The sequence below is a fragment of the Tenrec ecaudatus genome, chromosome 1, assembly GCF_050624435.1.
Source record: "Tenrec ecaudatus isolate mTenEca1 chromosome 1, mTenEca1.hap1, whole genome shotgun sequence".
Classification (NCBI taxonomy): Eukaryota; Metazoa; Chordata; class Mammalia; order Afrosoricida; family Tenrecidae; genus Tenrec; species Tenrec ecaudatus.
In genome coordinates, this window is record NC_134530.1 from 8,350,369 (window position 1) to 8,370,959 (window position 20,591).

General features: G+C 39.0%; 2 protein-coding genes across 2 annotated transcripts; both read left to right on the forward strand.

Annotated features, from left to right (window-relative positions):
- Positions 1 to 4,428: 4,428 nt before the first annotated feature.
- On the forward strand, positions 4,429 to 5,433 carry LOC142437441 (olfactory receptor 7G1-like). The gene has a single exon (XM_075540616.1). The coding sequence runs from the start codon at positions 4,450 to 4,452 to the stop codon at positions 5,431 to 5,433; it is 984 nt and encodes a 327-aa protein (XP_075396731.1). The 5' UTR covers positions 4,429 to 4,449.
- Positions 5,434 to 18,368: 12,935 nt separating this feature from the next.
- LOC142431020 (olfactory receptor 7G1-like) lies at positions 18,369 to 19,328 on the forward strand. Its single transcript, XM_075536060.1, has one exon. The coding sequence runs from the start codon at positions 18,390 to 18,392 to the stop codon at positions 19,326 to 19,328; it is 939 nt and encodes a 312-aa protein (XP_075392175.1). The 5' UTR covers positions 18,369 to 18,389.
- The last annotated feature ends 1,263 nt before the right edge of the window (positions 19,329 to 20,591 follow it).

Sequence of the window (20,591 nt, forward strand, 5' to 3'; positions counted from 1 at the left end):
TTTCATTGTCTGCTCCCATTTGGATTTCTAGATTGCATCACAGTGAAAAGGTACACAAGACAGAACATCTGGCTATTCCTCACATCACTGTCTTCCAAAATGGTGAGAGATTACATTCCGCTCCAATGCAACTCAACTTGCTGTTGCAATTTGGCTTTTCTCTTTGTTCAGCTCTCTGCTGTTTGCAAATGATTTATACTTTTTTTTTGAACTGGACAGAGTTTTCATTACAAGATGATTTCTACTTTTGAAGCTCAACATTGCCAGTCATCTTCCACAGACAGATCCTACAGGAGGTACTTTTGGAGTAATGCTTTGGGGCAATATTTTTAGACTTATATGAATGGTACCCCAGATTTAGTCCTGCTGAGCAACAAGAATTCTCCCTTGTCCCAGTTTCATGGGAACCAGGACTATCTTTGATAACCTGCAGGTGCGTCTACTATTATTAGCATTTATGACAATTAATTTCCTATTGTATACATTTACTGATTAGATCATTGCAGTGACTTGATATGGTTGTAAGATAATGAAGCCTTATCAGCAAGGAAGGTATTGGCTCGATAAAGAAAAAAAAAAATCCTAACTCTGAATACCCCAGCAATAGATGACTCTGTTAATAAAAGGAACCAGAGGCGGAAAATTCCCAGGAAGAAGACAATAGGACTTGGATCATACTCCCAGAAAGTGCCTTCATTCTAGTATTCATCTCCCCATGGTCTCAGACAGATTGCTACAGGTGTCACATCCAGATGTAATAATCAGAGATATGAAACTGACTCCTTGTTCCTGGACCGAGTGGTAACTGAGGCCCTATTGTTAATAAATCTTTCCACAGAGTCACATGGAAAATATCTTCGCCCATCTCATGAACAATGCCATTATGTACCCGTTTCTAAGTTAAGCTTTGGGGAAAATAATTTCCAAGGACCTTCATTTTATTTTTCAGATCATTTTATTAGGGCATAATTCTGACATCATACCATTCAATCATTCAGTCATATAAAGCAAGGTAATGCAATCACTCCATCATCATTTTGAAAATATTATCATCCTTAGTGCACTCTTCCCTATCAGCTCCTCAATACACCTCTCCCCCGCTCTCCTCCCCTGTCATCCTCCTCAGGATGCCTATTCTAATAATTGGTTCTGTAGATCTGCACAACCTGGATTTCATGTACCAAAATCATATTTTTAAAAGATCTAACAGAGAAAAGAATACTGACAGCAACAGTATACAATCGAGATCATCCAGAATATGAGAAAAAATAAATTCTGAAAATATTAAAAACCACATCCAAAGAGATTTATAGTGACCAAGTATACTGTCTGTTGGGAAACTAACTACTGTTACCATCACTCACACTTAATACAATGTATGACACTGTAGTAGAATTATACTGCCCCATACCTTATATAAGTCTGTAAGGAATATTATTTCCAGCTGTCCCTTTTTTACCATCTCCCCCGAGAAATGTATTGGTTTACTGTTATTGTAGTACCTTCCAAAAAGCTTCTCTATTTGTGATAATCAAGCCAAATCAATAATTATTGTATAGAAAAGGTCGTGTTCATATTATTTTGGTGACCATTATTTCTTTGGTTTTTCCTCACTGATTTATTGATCAAAGTGTATAATAGGATGTTACTTTTCTCAATATTCACCTTATTTTTCAGTTCTAATCTCATTTCTGGTGGGTCTCCAGCAAGATAGAATAAAACTATTTAATGACTTATGTCTTAGAGGGTTGTCACACGCTTTGTCATCTCATGTAAAACTTCGTAATGTGTATTTATGAGGAAGGCCATTTTATTATGCTCATGAAATTTATTTTGGGGAGGGGGGTAAAACAGGGTAGGAGTAAAATAAAGGTGGCAGAGAAGGACAGACAATCACTTTTCTGACAACCACAAAGAAGTACTGTCATCAATCAAAGGCATCTCGGTGGCTTGGGGGGCGTCAAAAAGTACAAGTATGGAATAGAAGTGAAGGAATGTCTAGATATGTTGGTGGTCTGGTTAGCATTGATGATGGTGGGAGGGTTGTGTTTAGAAGGCAAATATTTTTTAAATGATGATGGCAACAAATGTACATATGTGCTTGAAACAATGCATATATGTATGGATTGTGATAAGAGTTGTACGAGCCACCAAAAAAGGATTTGAAAAAGAGTTGTAAGAGTCCCCAATATAATAACCTTTTAATTATAATGTATATATTTTTATTTGAATGTCTAGATTTCACCCTCCAACTTCTTTTGTTGTTGAAATTTTGTTCTCACTCTCATGAAAAAGTTCCCATTACTTTCACTAATCAGCACTCCTCTGATCCAGATTTCCATTTCCTGATTCCCCTGATTGGTGCTATTGGGAGCACCATGTATCAAGCCATCAAGCAGCTAGAAATTAGGATTATGTCTCTCTTGGAGGCTTTTCTAAATCTTGCAGCTCTTATGTGCACCATTTTATGATTACATTTTTTCTTTTTAAAATTGTACCTACAAATCATAGCTTGTGTTATTATGCTTCAGGTGTTTCTGTAGTACTTTAGACAAGCTATATATCATTCTAATTAATCTGTTATTTCAGGTTTTTGAAGTGAATCCAGGTAAGCAGGCAAAAAGTGGGATAATCATGCAATCTTGTGTCACGGTGGTTTAAAAGTAATATATACATAGAAAAGGGTAGATTAAAACATATATACAGAAATAGAGAAGATAATATAGAGGAACACATGAAAGAAATTAACCCATTAAAGGTAAAAGGAGTATAAGTGAAAACTAAATGAGAGAGTCATCTTTGCCTGTTAAATAATAGCTAATATATACCAAAATCTAGTGAGAGTACGGGTAAACCTGCATGCTAACACCTAACAATGGCCCTGTATCCTCTCAAGTCCACTGGAAAGAAGAGTCAAAATATTATCCTCACACCCTCATGTGAATAAAGTCGTAAATAGAAAATGTATGCAATGAAACCTGTTAGGAAGAGATTGGCGAGTCTGACATGGGATCCATAGAAGGGAGTGACACTTGTAAATTCAGTTATCAGCTTCAGAATTGATTGCAAAGAATAGCTTGGAATATGTCCAATGTAAAAAAATTAATATTAAACTTCAAGGGATATTCCAAAATCTTAGAGAGGAATAACTATGTTTCCATTTGACTACATGTACATTCCTATACAGAAACGATATTTTTGCACCTAAAGTAAGAAACAGGCTTCCTAGAATTCTTGGGAAGATAGAGTTGCCTTCAGGTGTACTTTTAAAATGAAAGACTAGAATGAAATTAGACATAATGTGTTCACATATAGAAGGTACATGACATATAGGTGACGAGAAACAGGCAAAAACAGGTAAACGGTATGCAGCTGGCTTTACAGGATCGGGAAATCAGTGATCACTAATTTCACATTTTGAAGTCTTTCCTTTAAGGATTTTCACTGCCATAGAAGCAGTATTAAAGTGTTGGATTAATGAGGAGCTCTGGATATTTATCCCCAAGAGATATGATACATCAGTTGGTGTTCCTGTGACCCCCTCAATCAACAGTCCTCTCCCAATAGAGAAGCAGTACCCCTGAGGTTTGAAAAGCTGGTCCTCATGCCCATGACCCCGGTGCCTCACTCAGTTCCTCAACATTTGCTCAGGGTAAATCTTCTAGAACCAGACAAGATGTCAAGGCTTATTCCTCAGTGATGCCAACCAGGTACTCTAATTTCCTAGTACTATTTGGGAATAAGGACAGACATTTCACCACAATTTCGTCTATGAGAATCTGTGAAGAGAGTGTGTGTTTGAAATGATTTGAAACACGCCTGCCACAAATGCCTATCGTCCAAGTTTTGTTAGAGTTCCCCAAATTTTTGCAATAAAACCGGGAACTCGTGTCTACATTATCCATTCATTTTACATTATGTTTCAAAGAAAAACTCATTTCCTCCTTAACAGAGATCTGCTTCCTCCCGGTGAGACTGCTGCAAAAGGGTCTGATATTTGCTTCCATTCTGGGGACAGGGAAAGATCAAAATGATCATTTCACTGGATGTTCATATCCCTGATCCTTGGACAAATTTTTATTTGCTCTGCTGTCTGGCATTCGTCACTGGAGAAAGCTGGAGCCTAAGACAACTCATCGGGTCTGTATGATTCTCTTTAGGCAAATGTTTCATGGCCATAAGAGCACAGAGAATGTAATTGGAGACTGGGAAAGTCGAACACCTCCTCATCTCTGCTTAAAGAAGCATTTACACTGGGCTGTAGCAGCTTCAGACTTTAAAAAAAAATTCAGTAATATGTCTACAAAGAATTGCTCCTCTATATTTCTCTGAAATTCCTGTCTTTCCTTTACCTCAGATGTGTTCTCTCTGAGTTTTGGTACTATGTTCTAGGCATAACATATGTAATTGCTTTGTGACTTCATATTTTCCACGAGACATATCATCAACATGAAATCCAGAAACCAAACAAGTGTTTCAGAATTTCTTCTCCTGGCACTGACAGAAGATCTGGAAATGTTGCCCACCCTCTTTAGCCTGTTTCAGTCGATATACCTGGTCACTGTCCTGGGAAACCTGCTCATAATTTTGGCTGTCAGCGCTGACCCTCACCTCCACACACCCATGTACTTCTTTCTTGCCAATCTCTCCTTTACTGACATCTGCTTCAGCACAACCACCATCCCAAAGATGCTGGTGAACCTCCAAGCACAGAACCAGAGCATCACTTTTGCTGGATGCCTTGCTCAGGCCTGCTGTGTCCTGTTTTTTGCTACTGGGGAAAGTAATCTCCTTTCAATAATGGCCTATGACCGATATGTGGCCATTTGCCACCCACTGAGGTACACAACTATTATGAACCCACATCTTTGTTGCTTACTGGTGCTGTTTTCCTGGCTGAATAGCTTGGCGAATGCACTGCTCCACAGTCTGATGTTGTTGCATTTGTCCTTCTGCACAAACTTGGAAATCCCTTACTTCTTCTGTGAAGTGGTTCAAGTCATCAAGGTGGCCTGCTCTGACACACTCATCAATAACATCGTCTTATATACTGCAGTCAGTATACTGGGTGCTGTTCCTTTCTGTGGAATACTTTTCTCTTATACAAAAATTGTCTCCTCTGTTTTGAAAATGCCATCAGCAGGTGGGAAGTATAAAGCTTTTTCTACCTGCGGATCTCCCCTTTCTGTCGTTTCCTTGTTCTACGGGACAGGTTTTGGTGCGTACATTAGTTCTACATTCACATGCTCCTCTAGAGAGACTGCAGTAGCTTCCATCATGTACACCATCGTCACTCCCATGATGAATCCCTTCATCTATAGCCTGAGGAACAGGGACATGAAAAGAGCCTTGAAAAACATTTTGAGGCATACCTGCTTTGCAGTGATTCCATTGTTAGCTCACATTTGGATTTCTAGATTGCTTCAGAGTTAAAGAGTGCACAAGACCAGACACCTGACTATTCCTCACATCACTGTGTTCTACAATGGAGAGATTGCATTCCGCTTCAAGGCAATTCAACTTGCGGTTTAAACTTGGCTATTCTCTTTGTTTACTTCTCTGCTACCTGACAAATGATTTCTACTTTGGAACCTCAACATTGCCAGTCAGATTCCACAGAGACAAATCCTACAGCAGGGATTTTTGGAGTAATGCTTTGGGGCAATATTTTTAGACTTATATGAATTGTACCCCAGATTTGGTGCTACTGAGCAACAAGAATTCTCCCATTCCCCAGATTCATGGGAATCAAGAGTATCATTGGTAAACTGCAGGTGCTTCTACTATTATTAGCATTTATGATATTCAATTTCATATTGTATATATTTTACTGAGTAGATTATTTCTGTGACTTGATATGGTTGTAAGATAAAGAAGCCTTATCGGCAAGGTAGGCATTACTCGATAAAGAATATAGAAATCCTGACTCTGAATGCCCCATGAATAGATGACTCTTTTATTAAAAGTACCCAGAGATGGAAAATACCAGGGAAGAAGACAATAGGACTTGGTTCATATTTCCAGAAAGTGCTTCATTCTAGGATTTATCTCCCCATGGTCTCAGTCAGATTGCCACAGGTGTCATATACAGATGTAATAATCAGAGATATGAAACTGACTCCATGTTCCTGGACCGATTAGTAACTGAGTCCCAATTGTTAATAAATCTTTCCACAGATTCACATGGAAAACATCTCCCATCTCATGAACAATGCGATCATGTACCCGTTTCTAAGTTAAGCTTTGGGGAAAATAATTTCCAAGGGAGCTTCATTTTATTTTTCAGATCATTTTATTAGGGTATAATTCTGACATCATACCATTCAATAGTTCAGTCATATAAAGCAAAGTAATGCAATCACTCCACCATCATTTTGTAAATATTGTCATCCTTAGTGCACTCTTTCCTATCAGCTCCTCAATACACCTCTCCTCCCCTCTCCTCCCCTGTCATCCTCCTCAGGATGCTTATGCAAATAATTTGTTCTGTAGATCTGCACAACCTGGATTTCGTGTACCCAAAGCAAATTTTTAACAAACATAACAGAGACAAGAATACCGACAACAACAATATGTAATTGAGATCATTCAGAATATGAAAAAAAATAAAATCTGAAAATATTAAAAACCAGATCAAAAGAGATTCATACTGACCAAGTATACTGTCTGTTGGGGAGCAAACTAATGTAACCATCACCCACACTTAATACAATGTCTATCATTGTACGAGAATTTTACTGCCCCATACCTTATCTGAATCTGTAAGGCTTATTAATTCTTGCTGTCCTTTTTTTACCTTTTTCAACCAGAAATGTATTGGTTTACTGTTATTGTAGTACCTTTCAACAGGCTTCTCTGTCTGTAATAATCACACCAAATCAATAATTATTATTTAGAAAAGGTAGTGTTGATGTTTTTGGTGACTATTATTTGCTTTGGTTTTTTCCTCACTCATTTTTCATCAAAATGTATAATGGGCTGTTACTTTTCTCCAAATTCACCTTATTTCTCAGTTCTAATCTCATTTCTGGTGGGTCTACAGCAAGGTGTAATATTTAATTGCTTTTGTCTTAGAAGGTTGTCACACGGTTAGGAATCTCATGTAAAACCTTGTAATGGGTATTTATAAGGAAGACCGTTTTATTATGTCGTGGCATTTATTTTCTGGAGGGTAAAACAGGATGGGAGTAAAACAAATCTGGCATACAGGGACAATCACTTTTCTGACAACCACAAAGAAGTACTGTCATCAATCCAAGGCATTTCGGTGGCTGTGGGCATCAAAAAGCACAGGTATGGTAGTACAAGTGAAGGAATGTCTGCATATCTTAATGGTCTGGATAGCACCGATGATGGTGGGAGGGACACACTCAGTTCACTTTGACCACAAACACTATCTTAGAAAATGCTAGATATAAATATGCAAAAACAATATCAACATTCAATGTGCCCTCTATAAAATCAGCCTTATACATGCTTTACCATGAATTCAGTGAAGGTTAACAGGGCAGGTTTACAGTTTCCCATTAAAAACACATTTTGTTTCAAGCTATTGATTACAATTATAATATAGCATTACTGATGTCGTTTCTACCTTGTGCTTCTGACTGTTTCTCGGCTTCCAAACCCTACTGAAATTTGACTGTCAGAGAATGTAATCTTTTGGTCTCAACTACTTGACTATTCTAAGGTGGGCTTTTCTAAAGTTATTCTTCTATTTATAGCCCCTCTGTTTGACTGAATATCAAGAGAGGGTGGTGACTTCATTTCCACACCAAACAGGTCACTAAAGCATCCATCAGTCTTGAGTGTCCCATCAGTCACTGTCTCACCAGTAACTTATAATTTTATATAAATCAGATTTTTGTTCAGAATTCTCTCCCACTTTATTCACATTCTAATATTATCTATCATTATAAGAGCAACAGATATTCTCTCTCTCTGCCATTGAGTCAATGTTAACTCACAGCAACCGTATAGGATGGGATAGACTTTTCCTTATGAGTTTTCCAATCTGTAAACCTTTCAGAAGTAGAAAGCCCTATCTTGTTCAAGGGTTGTGGTTCATAGTTTCAAAACACTGGCTTTGCTGTTAGTAGATGAAAACTTAACCACTATGCCATGAGGGAACCATTGAAGTCTTCTGGTCTCAGATTTGTAGAGACTGATGCTCCGATGGTCCATTAGACTAATGGTTTCCACACTTCATGGATTCTCATCATTTATCTTTCCTACAATGTGGATGAACCAAAAATTGCTTCTTAGATGGGTACTAACAAGCTTTTAAGACCCAAGTTTCCTTTTATCGAAGTACAATGTAGCACATTTTCTTTGAAAAAGAGGTCAAATAATTTAGGTGACTCTATGACTGTGCTCATGAATTACGAGGCCCATGGATACTTTCCCCCAAGTTCTTTGGTTCTGTCTAAAATTTTTTCATGACTTGATCTCTTGTGTTTCACCACATTCAGCCCTTACAGCAAAGTTAAATACTCAAATAAAATATCCCTTGTCAAACTATATATATTCACTAGTATGCACCTACATATCTACCTGCAATTATTCAGCCTTTTTGTCAAACCATGCATCAATTCATACATCATCATTATTGCAGGATTGTACATAACTCATTATTAAACTCTATTTCCTTTCATTCTTGCCTTGCTTCCAGTATTTTCCCTTTGCTTCATTACAAACTACGTATTTTGAATTGGCATTGTCAGGTGCATTTGCTATAGAGTAGCTTATATTTAAATAATTACTATTCTTAAGAATTCTTAAGAGAACCGTCTTTAACAAAAAGAGAAATTTATATACAGAATATGATGCAGATTAGAGTAGAAACGGGGAAGTCCAGTCTGATTCAAGTCCCTGGGTCAAATAATAAACTCAAGGATTCTCCTGACTCACAGACTTTCATAGATTGAGAAAACAAGAAGCAGGTAGATAAGGCAAGAGACTCATAGCGTAGGGGGTGTAAAAGTGAATCGTCATTGTTGGCAGGTCTGACTGATGGCTGTAGAATCAAAGGTCAGCAGTTCAGATGGCAGGCTGCTGATAGCTCTCAGGATCTGTGATCTATAAACTGTATGATCAACTCAAATTAAAAGCATCAGAGGTCAATGAAGAATCTAGAGCCAGCAAGAAAAAATATGTTTCCTTACAACAAATACTTTATAACAATCAGTTCACATATAGCCACAAATTGGGTGAGGGGCGACAGAGGACAATGTATGATATGGAAATAATAATCTATAACTTATAGAGGGCTCATGTGGGGTGTGGGCAAGGGACTATGGTAGAAGAAATGAGGAGCTGATATCAGAGACTCAAATCGGAAGGCAATTCTTTGAAAATGAGGATGGCCGCATATGTGTAAATGTTCTTGACACTCAGCATGAATGTATGGATTGTGATAAGAGATACAAGAGCTGCCAATAAAAGTATCTAAAAAAAATTTTTTTGGTCTGGCTTTTATCCACTCTCAATGCTCATGGAAGCAACAGTCAAGGGATGAAAAGACACGTTGCATTGGATAAATTTTCTGCAAAGAACTCTAGAGTATTAAAGAGCAAGGATATATTACAGGTGCACTAATGTGCACCTGACACAACCCATGATATAGGCAATTGCCTGATACGCATTTGAAAAGTGAATGAAGAAGACCAAAGCAGAATTGATGCATTTGAATTATAGTGGTAGAGAAGAATATTGAAAATACCATGGACTGTGTAATGGACTAGCTGATCTTTTTTGGAAGAAAGATGGCCAGAGCGGTCCTGAGAGGCAAATAATTCAAGGTTTCCTCTTACATACTTTGGACTTGTGCCAAGAGAGAACAATTCCTGGGGATGAGCATCATGCTTGTGTTGCATATGATGGGCAATGATAGTGGAAAGGGAGGGAAAACCAGGAAGGCCCTAAGTGAAATAGGTAGACACAGCAGATGCAACACTGAGCTCAGGCATAGGAACAATTCTGAAGAAGGTGGGGACAGGGTAGCATTCCATTCAGTTTGCATAGGATTATTGAGTCAATGGCATTTCACAGCAACTTCACTACAACCACCCCATTTCTGCTTAACTTTGCAGAGAATCTACCACAGACTTGATTACACTGTTCTAGGTCACAGAACCAAGAATCCAGTCATATTGTCTCAAAATCTGATGATCTCATATATACAACAGAAGGGATGGTTGTCCATGTGTGAAAAGGGTCTGAAGAAATGGGAGCAGATGTACCTGGGGCAGGAAGATGACATGTTTGCTGTGGGCCTGGGACTTACCCATTTCAAATACTTTCATCTCTAAGCATTTTACTTATGGATTTGCAATGTTTTAAGGTCTGTGGTAGCTCGTGTTTTACTGTGAGGCTAGAGGCATTATCCCTGGTATTTCTAAGCCCAGCCGCTCACCAGAAGGGAACAGGTTTCAGAGGAAATTCCTGTGTAAGAATCATCAACTAAGAAGGACTTGCTTGCCCACTTCCGTGGAAGCAGCTGCTGAAACATAATGAACAGCAGGAAACACTGTCTGATATTGAAGACCTAATGAAAAGAAGCAGCGCAATGACTACGATAGTGCCTAATGATGGGCCTCTTAGGTCAGAAGGCACTGGAAATGTGACAGATGTGGAGATGCTTTCTCCAACAAGGGTGACGATGGTGGTATGAATGGAGTAAAGTCTGTGGAATGGAGTCTTCTAGATCTACATTTGCTGATGGGACTCAACTCATGTTAAGAACAAACAGCAACAAAGATCTATGATGATCAGAACTTGGAAGGAACAAATTATACATGCAAGAAATTATGAAGTGATCTAAAATTAAATGCAATTCATAAATATCTATATCCTAGGCATAAATGAGTGAAAAGGAGCTGGGATTGGCCATTCTGAATCCAAATCAAATCATTTACTATGTCAGGAATGACATAATTCAACTGATGGCTTGGCACTCATTGTCGCAATGGACATTTCAAGATCAATTTGTGTATAATGCTATTTGTGATAGAGCGATTTCTAACTGCCTTCAAAGAAGTCCATTCAATAAAAACGAGTCATGTATATACACCAACAGCTAATGCTAACAAAGCAATTTACCAATTTTAAACTGAAATAATCCCTCCAAAATTCCAAGTCTGAAGTTGCAATATTGAAAGTATCTATGACCAAATTGTTGAAACATGCAAGAAGTATCAAAAGAAGGTGGAGACAATACACAGTCACTCTACTAGAAACAACTAGTCAATATTCCACCATTTCAAGAACTAGCTTAGAAACCAGAAACAATGGTGTTGAAGAAGTTCAAGCTGTGCAAAACTGCAAGTATAGATAGGATAACCATTTAGATATTTCAACAAACTGATGATGAACTAGAAATAATTAATTGGCTCTGTCAGCAAATTTGAAAGGTGGCAACGTGGAAAATTGACTTAAAGGGATCTATTGTCTAATATTCAAATAAAGTGACACAAAAGAATGCTCCAGCTGAAAAATAATATGATTGACGTCACATGCAAGTAAATTTTTGTTGAAGATCATCCAACAGCCGTTGCAAGAATAGACTTAGAGAGAATGGCCAGAATTTCAAAATTCAGAAAATGACGTGGGAACGGGGATATAATTTATGAAATCAGATGATCCTTGGCTTTAAACCAAGAATACCAGAAAGATCTTTACTTGGGTTTTATTGATTATGTAAAGGAATGTGACTGTGGATAACAACAAATTTTTATTAGGTTTCAGAAGAACTGGAATTCCAGATTACTTCACTATGTCATGCGAAACTTTGATATGGATCAAGAGATACTTATGTGAACAGAACAAAGAAATACCACAAAAATTAAATTCACGGATTGTATTCTCTCATCATATTTATATAATATATATGTTGAGCAAGTCATCAAGGAATGTGGATTATATGAAGAAGAATGTGGCATCAGAATTGGGGAAAGTCTTATTTACAACCTGTGTTTTGCAAATGACACCTCCTTGCTTGCTGAAAGTGACTGAGTTTTGAAGTACTTGGTAATAAAGATCAAGGTTTACATCCTTCAGTACAGAGCATGCAATCCCAAGTCTTGTTGCTCAGCTCAAAGAGAACATATATGGGGTCTATTAATATCAATCAGCATAAGAAGAAGCCCAGCTAAGGAATTCCAGAACTCAGCTACAGTGCATGGAGACTTTTTTGCATAACAAAGACTGGCTGTGGCAAGTCTCATCTTTTGACAGAGCATGGAGCTATAAGCCAGAGACTGAAGGAGAAAATTTAATTTCATTCTCTTCTAGCTGGCCTGGGGGAGAAAAAATAGAAATAAAAAGAAATAGAAAATCCTCTGATCTAGTAAGTCACCAGCAATCTAGATAGAACAATAAGCTCAGCCTCCCTCTCAGTGAGTCTACACACAGCTAGTGAGGTGCTGCCTGTACTGAGCCCCTAGATGGGGCTGTGGGAATACCCTGACCCCAACCCTGCTGCAGTGCTACATACAGCACAAGGCAGGTATACCAGTGAACTTCAGAGCTCAGTACCATGGTTCTATAGTAGGAACATACTGATGCCTGGCCACGGGTGTGATCTTGCCTTTGAATGTAATCCCACACTGCATCTGTAGAACCCGACATCAAATGAGTACACCACCTCACTACCTTGAGGAAGATTGGAACTCATCCAGCCTCACGGACAGGTGATAGTCTCAGTTATCTCCTTACTTACCACCCTACTTTCTCACTTTATTCACCCACCCTTCTATCTTTCCCACCACAGACAGTCTCAACGAGTTCAGGTTTATGTTGTATTTTTCTCTTTTTCCCCTATTTTCCTCTTTCTGCTCTTGTCTCCCACTCTTTCCTATCATACTACACTACTGGCTTCCAGGTCACTACCCTCCCTTTAGGGCAAATCAACCCAAATAGCAGGGGGAACTCCAGGCTCCCCTCCATGGGAGTGGTTTACAACAAATAAGGCAGCTGTGACAGCCATCTACACCACGCTTTGCTGTTGAGGTAATCTCCAATGGGCCTCTAAGGCAATCTCATCAACGAGGGCAATTCTGTGAAGCACCACTGAGTGCATGCATTAAAAGGGAAACCAACCTGCCATTGTGGGGCAGGGTCTAAATCCCTCTGGCCCCACATTCATGCAATCAGGAATCAGCTATCACCGTATTCTTTATTTCTTCCTTTTCATCCTCTTCTCTCTTTTCCATCACAGCCAATCTTACTGAACACCGTTGAGTGTTTTCCCTTGTCTCCCATTCTTCTCATTTTCTTTCCTTCCTGTCTGTTTCTTTGTTATCTTCTCTTCTCTCCTTGCTTGTATGATTCTTCTCCCTCTCTTTCCTTTCAGATACCACTGCCAGTTCCTAGACCCAGGACCTTCTGCCTAGGGAAAATCTGCCAACCCACTGTTCAACTTGCCCTGAGACAGTGATGCACACAGCACGAGTCATGCTACACACAGCGCCTCACAGGGCCAGATATCTCTTTATCTATTTTTTAAATTTTCGATCCTTTGCTTTTTTTGTATTCTTTTTCTCTCTTGCTTTGTGTTCGTCTTTCACTTATTCTTTTCTCCTCTTTTTTTAGCTCTTCTGTCTTTCCTACCACAGCCTGACTCCGTTCATTTCTACTTTTTGTTGCTTTCTTTTCTTTCTGTTCATTTAATTTTTTTATTTTACTGTTTTCACTTTGTTTACCCTGTGCATTTTAGTTGCGTGTGTGTGAGTGGGGCTGGATTCCTTGGCATTGTTGATCAAACTTTATCTTCTTCTTTTTCCTCTCCTTTCACTCTCTTTCCTGTCACAAACCAATTGCGGCCTCAAGACCACTCCCCTCTGCCTAGGGAAACTCTGGAGGCCAATTGAGGTAGCGTTATGAAATCACACTGGTCCTCTTCGATACACCAAGCAGCCTGGGGTTCTCCCCTGCAAACAGTGGGTTCATCTTCAGCCTATACTTAGAGGCCCTACAAGTCACTGGGGGAATCGCCTGACCTCCACTGGTGAGGCTCCACGCCACTGTGGGAACATCCACTGAATCTCCACGGCGATCTCTCTTTCTACGATAATCCCCCCTACAGCTACAGAGCTCTACACCAAGGACAGTATAACCACACACCCTCATTAGCACAACAGTTGTAGAGGAAAACGCCAGGCCATCCGAGGTGCTACAAGCACTGTGAAGCCTACGTAAAAATTGGCCAGAAATGTGATGCCCTCATGAGCCCACAACAACGTGCAAGTATCAAATTAGAGGAATATCCAACACACATTTTAAATAATGGAATACTGGATGGCTAGGATAATAGTAAAACCACAGGAAGATATACTGATAGCCTGACCCCTCAAATGAGCTATCACATGTGCTTTGTAGAAGACTCATGTGAATTCCCCAAAAGAGAGCCCAGGGTTCTTCAAGTCAGGAAGATTGCTCCAGGCTCCTCTAAAACAGCATGTAAAACCCAACCAGTTCTAAAAACTTTAACAAAAAAGCAGGAGAAACAGAAGGCAATTCCGGTAGAAGTAATGAACATAACAATGGGCATGGAAAAAGCAGATATTGACCTGCCACAATAGAAATGTTCAGAATGTTTCTTGGAGTCATAAACGATATGAGGGAAGCGATGCAGAAATAAAAGATGAAATGTTGGTGGAGATAAAGGCAATACACCAAACGGAAATATAACAGTTAAGGGATGAAATAGCAAAATCCAGTAACAAATTGATAGACATTGCCAACAGCCTTGAGGAGGCAGAGAATCGCACACGTGACCTAGAGGATAACCAAGCAGACCTCAGCAAACTTGAAAAGCAGTCAAATAAGACAACCAAAGAACCTGAAGAAAACTTGAGAGCCATGTCTGATGCTATGAAAAGAAACAATATTAGAATAATTGGACTACAGGACAACACACAACAAACAAGTCCACACGAAAATAGCAAGTGATTTCTTAGAGGAAAACATCCCCAGCTTAATAAATGATAATCAAGCAATGATTCAGGAGACTGAAGGAACACGAGCCAGATTGAATCCCATAAAGAAGTCACCAAGACACATAATTGTCACATTATCCAACTATGAGGAAAAGAAGATCATAAAAGCAGCTAGGCAAAAGAAAACAGTCACATATAAAGGTACCCATATAAGAGTACGTTCAGATCTATCAGCAGAAACGCTGAAGAAGAGGAGGGAATGGAGTAGGGAAGAAAAGCAAACCCAAGAATACTTTACACAGCAAAATTATTTATCAAGATAGATGGAGAAGGAAGTCATCCCAGATAAGGACAACCTCAAAGAATACATAAAAAGAAACTGCCCCCCAAAAGATCCTTGCTGATCCAGTATGGGTAGAAGATCAACTAACAAGAGACAATCACATAGAACAACTCAAACCATAAGGCGACAAAGAGGAAACAGCCCGCAGGATAGCATCAGCTCAATAGTGGAAAGAATGTAAGCATAAACCAGACACACAACACAAGTGGATAAGATAGGTAGATAGGAAAATATCCAACACAAAAATACAAGATGACATCACAGAGTCCACAAATGGATATAACAACACTGAATATCAATGGCCTGAACTCGGGAATTAAAAGGCAGAGGCTAACAGCCTGGCTCAGAAAACATACCCATTGATCTGCTGCCTCCAAGAGACTCATTTTAAGCTTGCAGACAAAAACTGGTGGAGAATTAAAGGCTGTAGAAAAATATACCAAGCAAATGGCAATGCAAAAAAGCCGGGGTAGTGATCTCAATATTTGACCAAATTGACCTCAAGTTATAGGCCATAACAAGAGACATTGAGGGGCACTATATAATTCTCAAGGGAACAGTAGACCAGGAACCAGTGAGCATAATAAACATATAAGCACCTAATGAGAGCCCCTCAAAATTTGTAAATCAAACTACCTAAATGATTAAAAAGAGATCACAGGCTCAAAAAGTATAGTTGGTGACTTTAATACACCACTCTCTGAAAAAGACAGATAGTTGGGGAAGAAATTTAAAAAGGAGGCTACTGATTTAAATAGCCCAATTGGACAACTTGAATTGATACATATTTTCAGAGCTTTCCACCCACATGCAAAATAAATTCACATTCTTTTCAAGTCAACATAGCACATATTTGAAAATAGACCACATGCTGGGAAACAAGTCAAACTTGAGAAAATTCAAGCAAATACAAGTAATACAGACATCTGTCTCCTATTTCTGTGCCTTAATGCTAGAATTTAACAGAAGGACAATGAAGAAAACAAGGACAAGCAATTGGAGGATCAACAATTTTCAATTACAAAAGGAATGAGTATTAAAGCAGATCAGAGATGAAATCATGAAGTTTGTAGAACCCAATGAGAAAGAACATAGGACATACCAAAATCTGTGGGATACTCAAGAATAAACTCAAGGTGGATCATAGACCTTGAGATAAAACAACAAACAATTAGGGCCATTAATGAGGGAATTGGGATAAACCTGAGAACCTTGGCATAGGAATATATAGACTATCAGAAATATGGAAAGATACAAATAGAGAGGAGTCACAAATAGACAAGTGGGATGTACTGAAGATAAGAAACCTTTGTACATTGAAAGAATTCACCAAGAGAGTAATTAGATAGCCCACCAACTGGGAAAACATCTTTAGCAGTAACACATCAGATAAGGCCTTATTATTAAATCTATAAAACTTTGCAAGCTTACAATAAGAGAAAAACTAATTGCCCACTAAGAAGGTGAGCAAACAACATGAACAGAATTTTCAGGGTCTGAAATCTGATCAAAAATCCGGGCAATAAACATATGAGAAAATGTTCCCGATCATTAGTCATAAGAGAAATGCAAATCAAAACAACTATGAGATACCACGTAGCACCCTCAAAGATAGCCCCATTCAAACAACCAGAAAACAAAAGTGTTGGAGGGGTTGTGGTGAGATAGGAACCCTCATCCACTGCTGGTGGACTTGTAGGAATGTACAGCCACTATGGAAATAGATTTGGCACCTTCTAAAATAGATGGAAATTGAGCTACCATATGACCAAAAGACTTAGAGAGGAATTACTATGTTTCCATTTGACTACATGTACATTCCTATACATAAATAACATTTTTGCACCTAAAGTAAGAAACAGGCTTCCTAGCATTGTTGGGAAGATAGAGTTCCCTTCAGGTATACTTTTTAAAAGGAAGAATGGAATGAAATTAGACATAATATGTTCATATATAGAAGGTACATGGCATGGAAGTGATGAAAAACAGGCAAAGAGAGGTGAATGATATGCAGCTGGCTTTACAGGACGAGGATATCAGCAATGACTAATTTCACTTTTTCAAGTCTATTCTTTAAGGATTTGCACTGCCATAGAAGCAGAATTAAAGTGTTGGATTAATGAGGAGCTTTGGATATTTATACCCCAGAGATGTGAAACTTCAGTTGGTGTGCCTGTGACCCCCTCAATCAACAGTCCTCTCCCAATAGAGAAGCGGTACACTGGAGACTCTGACAAAGCTGGTCCTCATGCCCATGACCCTGGTCCCTCACCCAGTTCCTCAACATTTCCTGAGGGTACATCTTCTACAGCCAGCCAAGATGTCAAGGCTTATTGCTCAATAAGGCACACCAGGTATGCTAATATCCTAGAATTGTTTGCTAATGAGGACCAACATTTCATCCCAATTTCATCCTTAAGAAAGCAAGAAGAGAGTGTGTGTGTTTGAAATGATTTGAATCAAGTCTGCCAAAAGTTCTTATCTCCCAACTTATTGACAAAGTTCCCTACATTTTTGCAACAAGACCAGGGAACTCGTCCCTACATTATCCATCCATCTTTACATGATCTTTTCAAAAGCAAAGCTCATTTCCTCCTTAACAGAGATCTGCTTCCTCTGGTTAAGACTGCTGTAAAAGTGTCTGATATTTGCTTCCATTCAGGGAACAGGGGAAGATCAAAATGATCCGTTTCAATGGATGTTCATATCCCTGATTCTTGGAAAAAATTTTATTTGCTTTTATGTCTGGGAAACATCACTGGAGACAGCTGGAGCCTAAGACAGACTCATGGGTCTGTGTCACTCTCTTTAAAGTAGCCAAATGTTTCATGGTCATAAGAGCACAGAGAGTGTAATTAGAGAGGGGGGAAGCTCGAACCCCTCCTCATCGCTGCTTAAAGAAGCGTTTATACTCGGCTGTAGCAGCTCCAGACCTTTTTAAAATAATCCAATAAAATGTCTACATAAGACTTCTCCTCTGTGTTTCTCTGAAATTCCTCCCTTTCCTTTACTGCAGATGTGGTTTGGCTGTGCTGTTGTTACTATTGGTGCAGGCATAACATGTTAAACTGCTTTGTGACTCTGTCTTTTCCATTAGATACATCAACAACATGAAATCCAGAAACCAAACAGGTGCTTCAGAATTCCTTCTCCTGGCACTGACAGAAGATCCGGAAATGCAGCCCATCATTTTTGGTTTGTTTCTGTCCATGTACCTGGTCACTGTCCTGGGAAATGTGCTCATCATGTTAGCTGTCACCTCTGACTCCCACCTCCACACCCCCATGTACTTCTTCCTTGCCAATCTCTCCTTTACTGACATCTGCTTCAGCACAACCACCATCCCAAAGATGCTGGTGAACCTCCAAGCACAGAATCAAAGCATCACTTATGCAGGCTGCCTCACTCAGGTTTTCTTTGTCCTGGTTTTTTGTGGTTTGGAAACTTTTCTCCTTTCAATAATGGCCTATGACCGCTATGTGGCCATTTGTCACCCACTGAGGTACACAACAATTATGAACCCACATTTTTGTCACTTACTGATACTATTTTCCTGGCTAATTAGCTTGGGGGATGCACTGCTTCACAGTCTGATGTTGTTGCATTTGTCCTTCTGCACAAACTTGGAAATCCCTTACTTCTTCTGTGAAGTGGTTCAAGTCATCAAGGTGGCCTGCTCTGACACACTCATCAATAACATCGTCTTATATTTAGGAGTTGGTATAATGGGTGCCGTTCCATTCTGTGGAATACTTTTCTCTTATACAAAAATTGTCTCCTCTGTTTTGATAATGCCATCAACAGGTGGGAAGTATAAAGCTTTTTCTACATGTGGATCTCACCTTTCTGTCGTTTCTTTATTCTATGGGACAGCCTTGGGTGCATATTTTAGCACTACATTCACACGCTCCATTAGAGAGACTGCAGTGACTTCCATCATGTACACCATGGTCACTCCCATGATGAATCCCTTCATCTATAGCCTGAGAAACAGGGACATTAAAGGAGCTTTGAGAAACATCATCAGGGGCATGCCTGCTTCTCAGTGATTTCATTGTCTGCTGACATTTGGATGTCTAGATTGCATCAGAGTGAAAGGGCTCACAAGACAGCACACCTGACACTTCCTCACATCACTGTCTTCTACAATGGAAAGATTACATTTCGCTGCAATGCAACTCAGCTTGCTGTTGAAACTTGGCTTTTCTCTTTGTGTAGCTCTCTGATACTCGACAAATGCTACTTTTGCAGCTCAACATTGCCAGTCAGCTTCCACAGAGACAGATCCTACAACAGGGATTTTTGAAATAATGCTTTGGAGCAATATTTTTAGACTTATATGAATGGTACCCCAGATTTATTACTATGGAGCAACAAGAATTCTCCCTTGTCCCAGTTTTATAGGAACCAGGACTATCATTGGTAAGCTGCAGGTGCGTCTACTATTATTAGCATTTATGATATTCAATTTCCTATTGTATATATTTTACTGATTAGATCATTGCAGTGACTTGATATGGTTGTAAGATAATGAAGCCTTATCGGCAAGGTAAGCATTGGCTCGATGAAGAAAGTAGAAATCCTGACTCTGAATGCCCCAACAATAGATGACTCTTTTATTAAAAGGACCCAGAGACAGAAAATTCCCAGGAAGAAGACAATAGGACTTGGTTCATATTCTCAGAAAGTGCCTTCATTCTAGGATTCATCTACCCATAGTCTCAGACAGATTGCTACAGGTGTCATATCCAGATGTAATAATTAGAGATATGAAACTGACTCCTTGTTCCTGGACAGATTGGTAACTGAGGCCCTATTGTTAATAAATCTTTCTACAGAGTCACATGGAAAACAGCTTCTCCCATCTCCTCTTGAACAATGCCATCCTGTACTCCTTTCTAAGTTAAGAGTCAGGGAAAATAATTACCAAGGGAGCTTCATTTTACTTTTCAGATCATTTTATTAGGGCATAATTCTGACATCGTACAATTCAATAATATAAAGCAAGGTAATGCAATCACTCCCACCATCATTTTCTAAATATTGTCATCCTTAGTGTACTCTTCCCTATCAGCTCCTCAATACACCTCTCCTCCCCTCTCCTCCCCTGTCATCCTCCTCAGGATGCTTATTCTAATAATTGGTTCTAGAGATCTGCACAATGTGGATTTCATGTACCATTGAAAGCCCTAACAGAGAAAAGAATACTGACAACAACAATATACAATCAAGATCATCCAGAATATTGGAAAAAATAAAACCAGAAAATATTGAAAATCAGATCAAAAGAGATTTTTGACAAATATACTGTC

Excerpts from the sequence above, each read along its gene's own strand:
- LOC142437441 (XM_075540616.1), top strand. The coding sequence starts at position 4,450 with ATGAAATCCAGAAACCAAACAAGTGTTTCAGAATTTCTTCTCCTGGCA.
- LOC142431020 (XM_075536060.1), top strand. The coding sequence starts at position 18,390 with ATGAAATCCAGAAACCAAACAGGTGCTTCAGAATTCCTTCTCCTGGCA.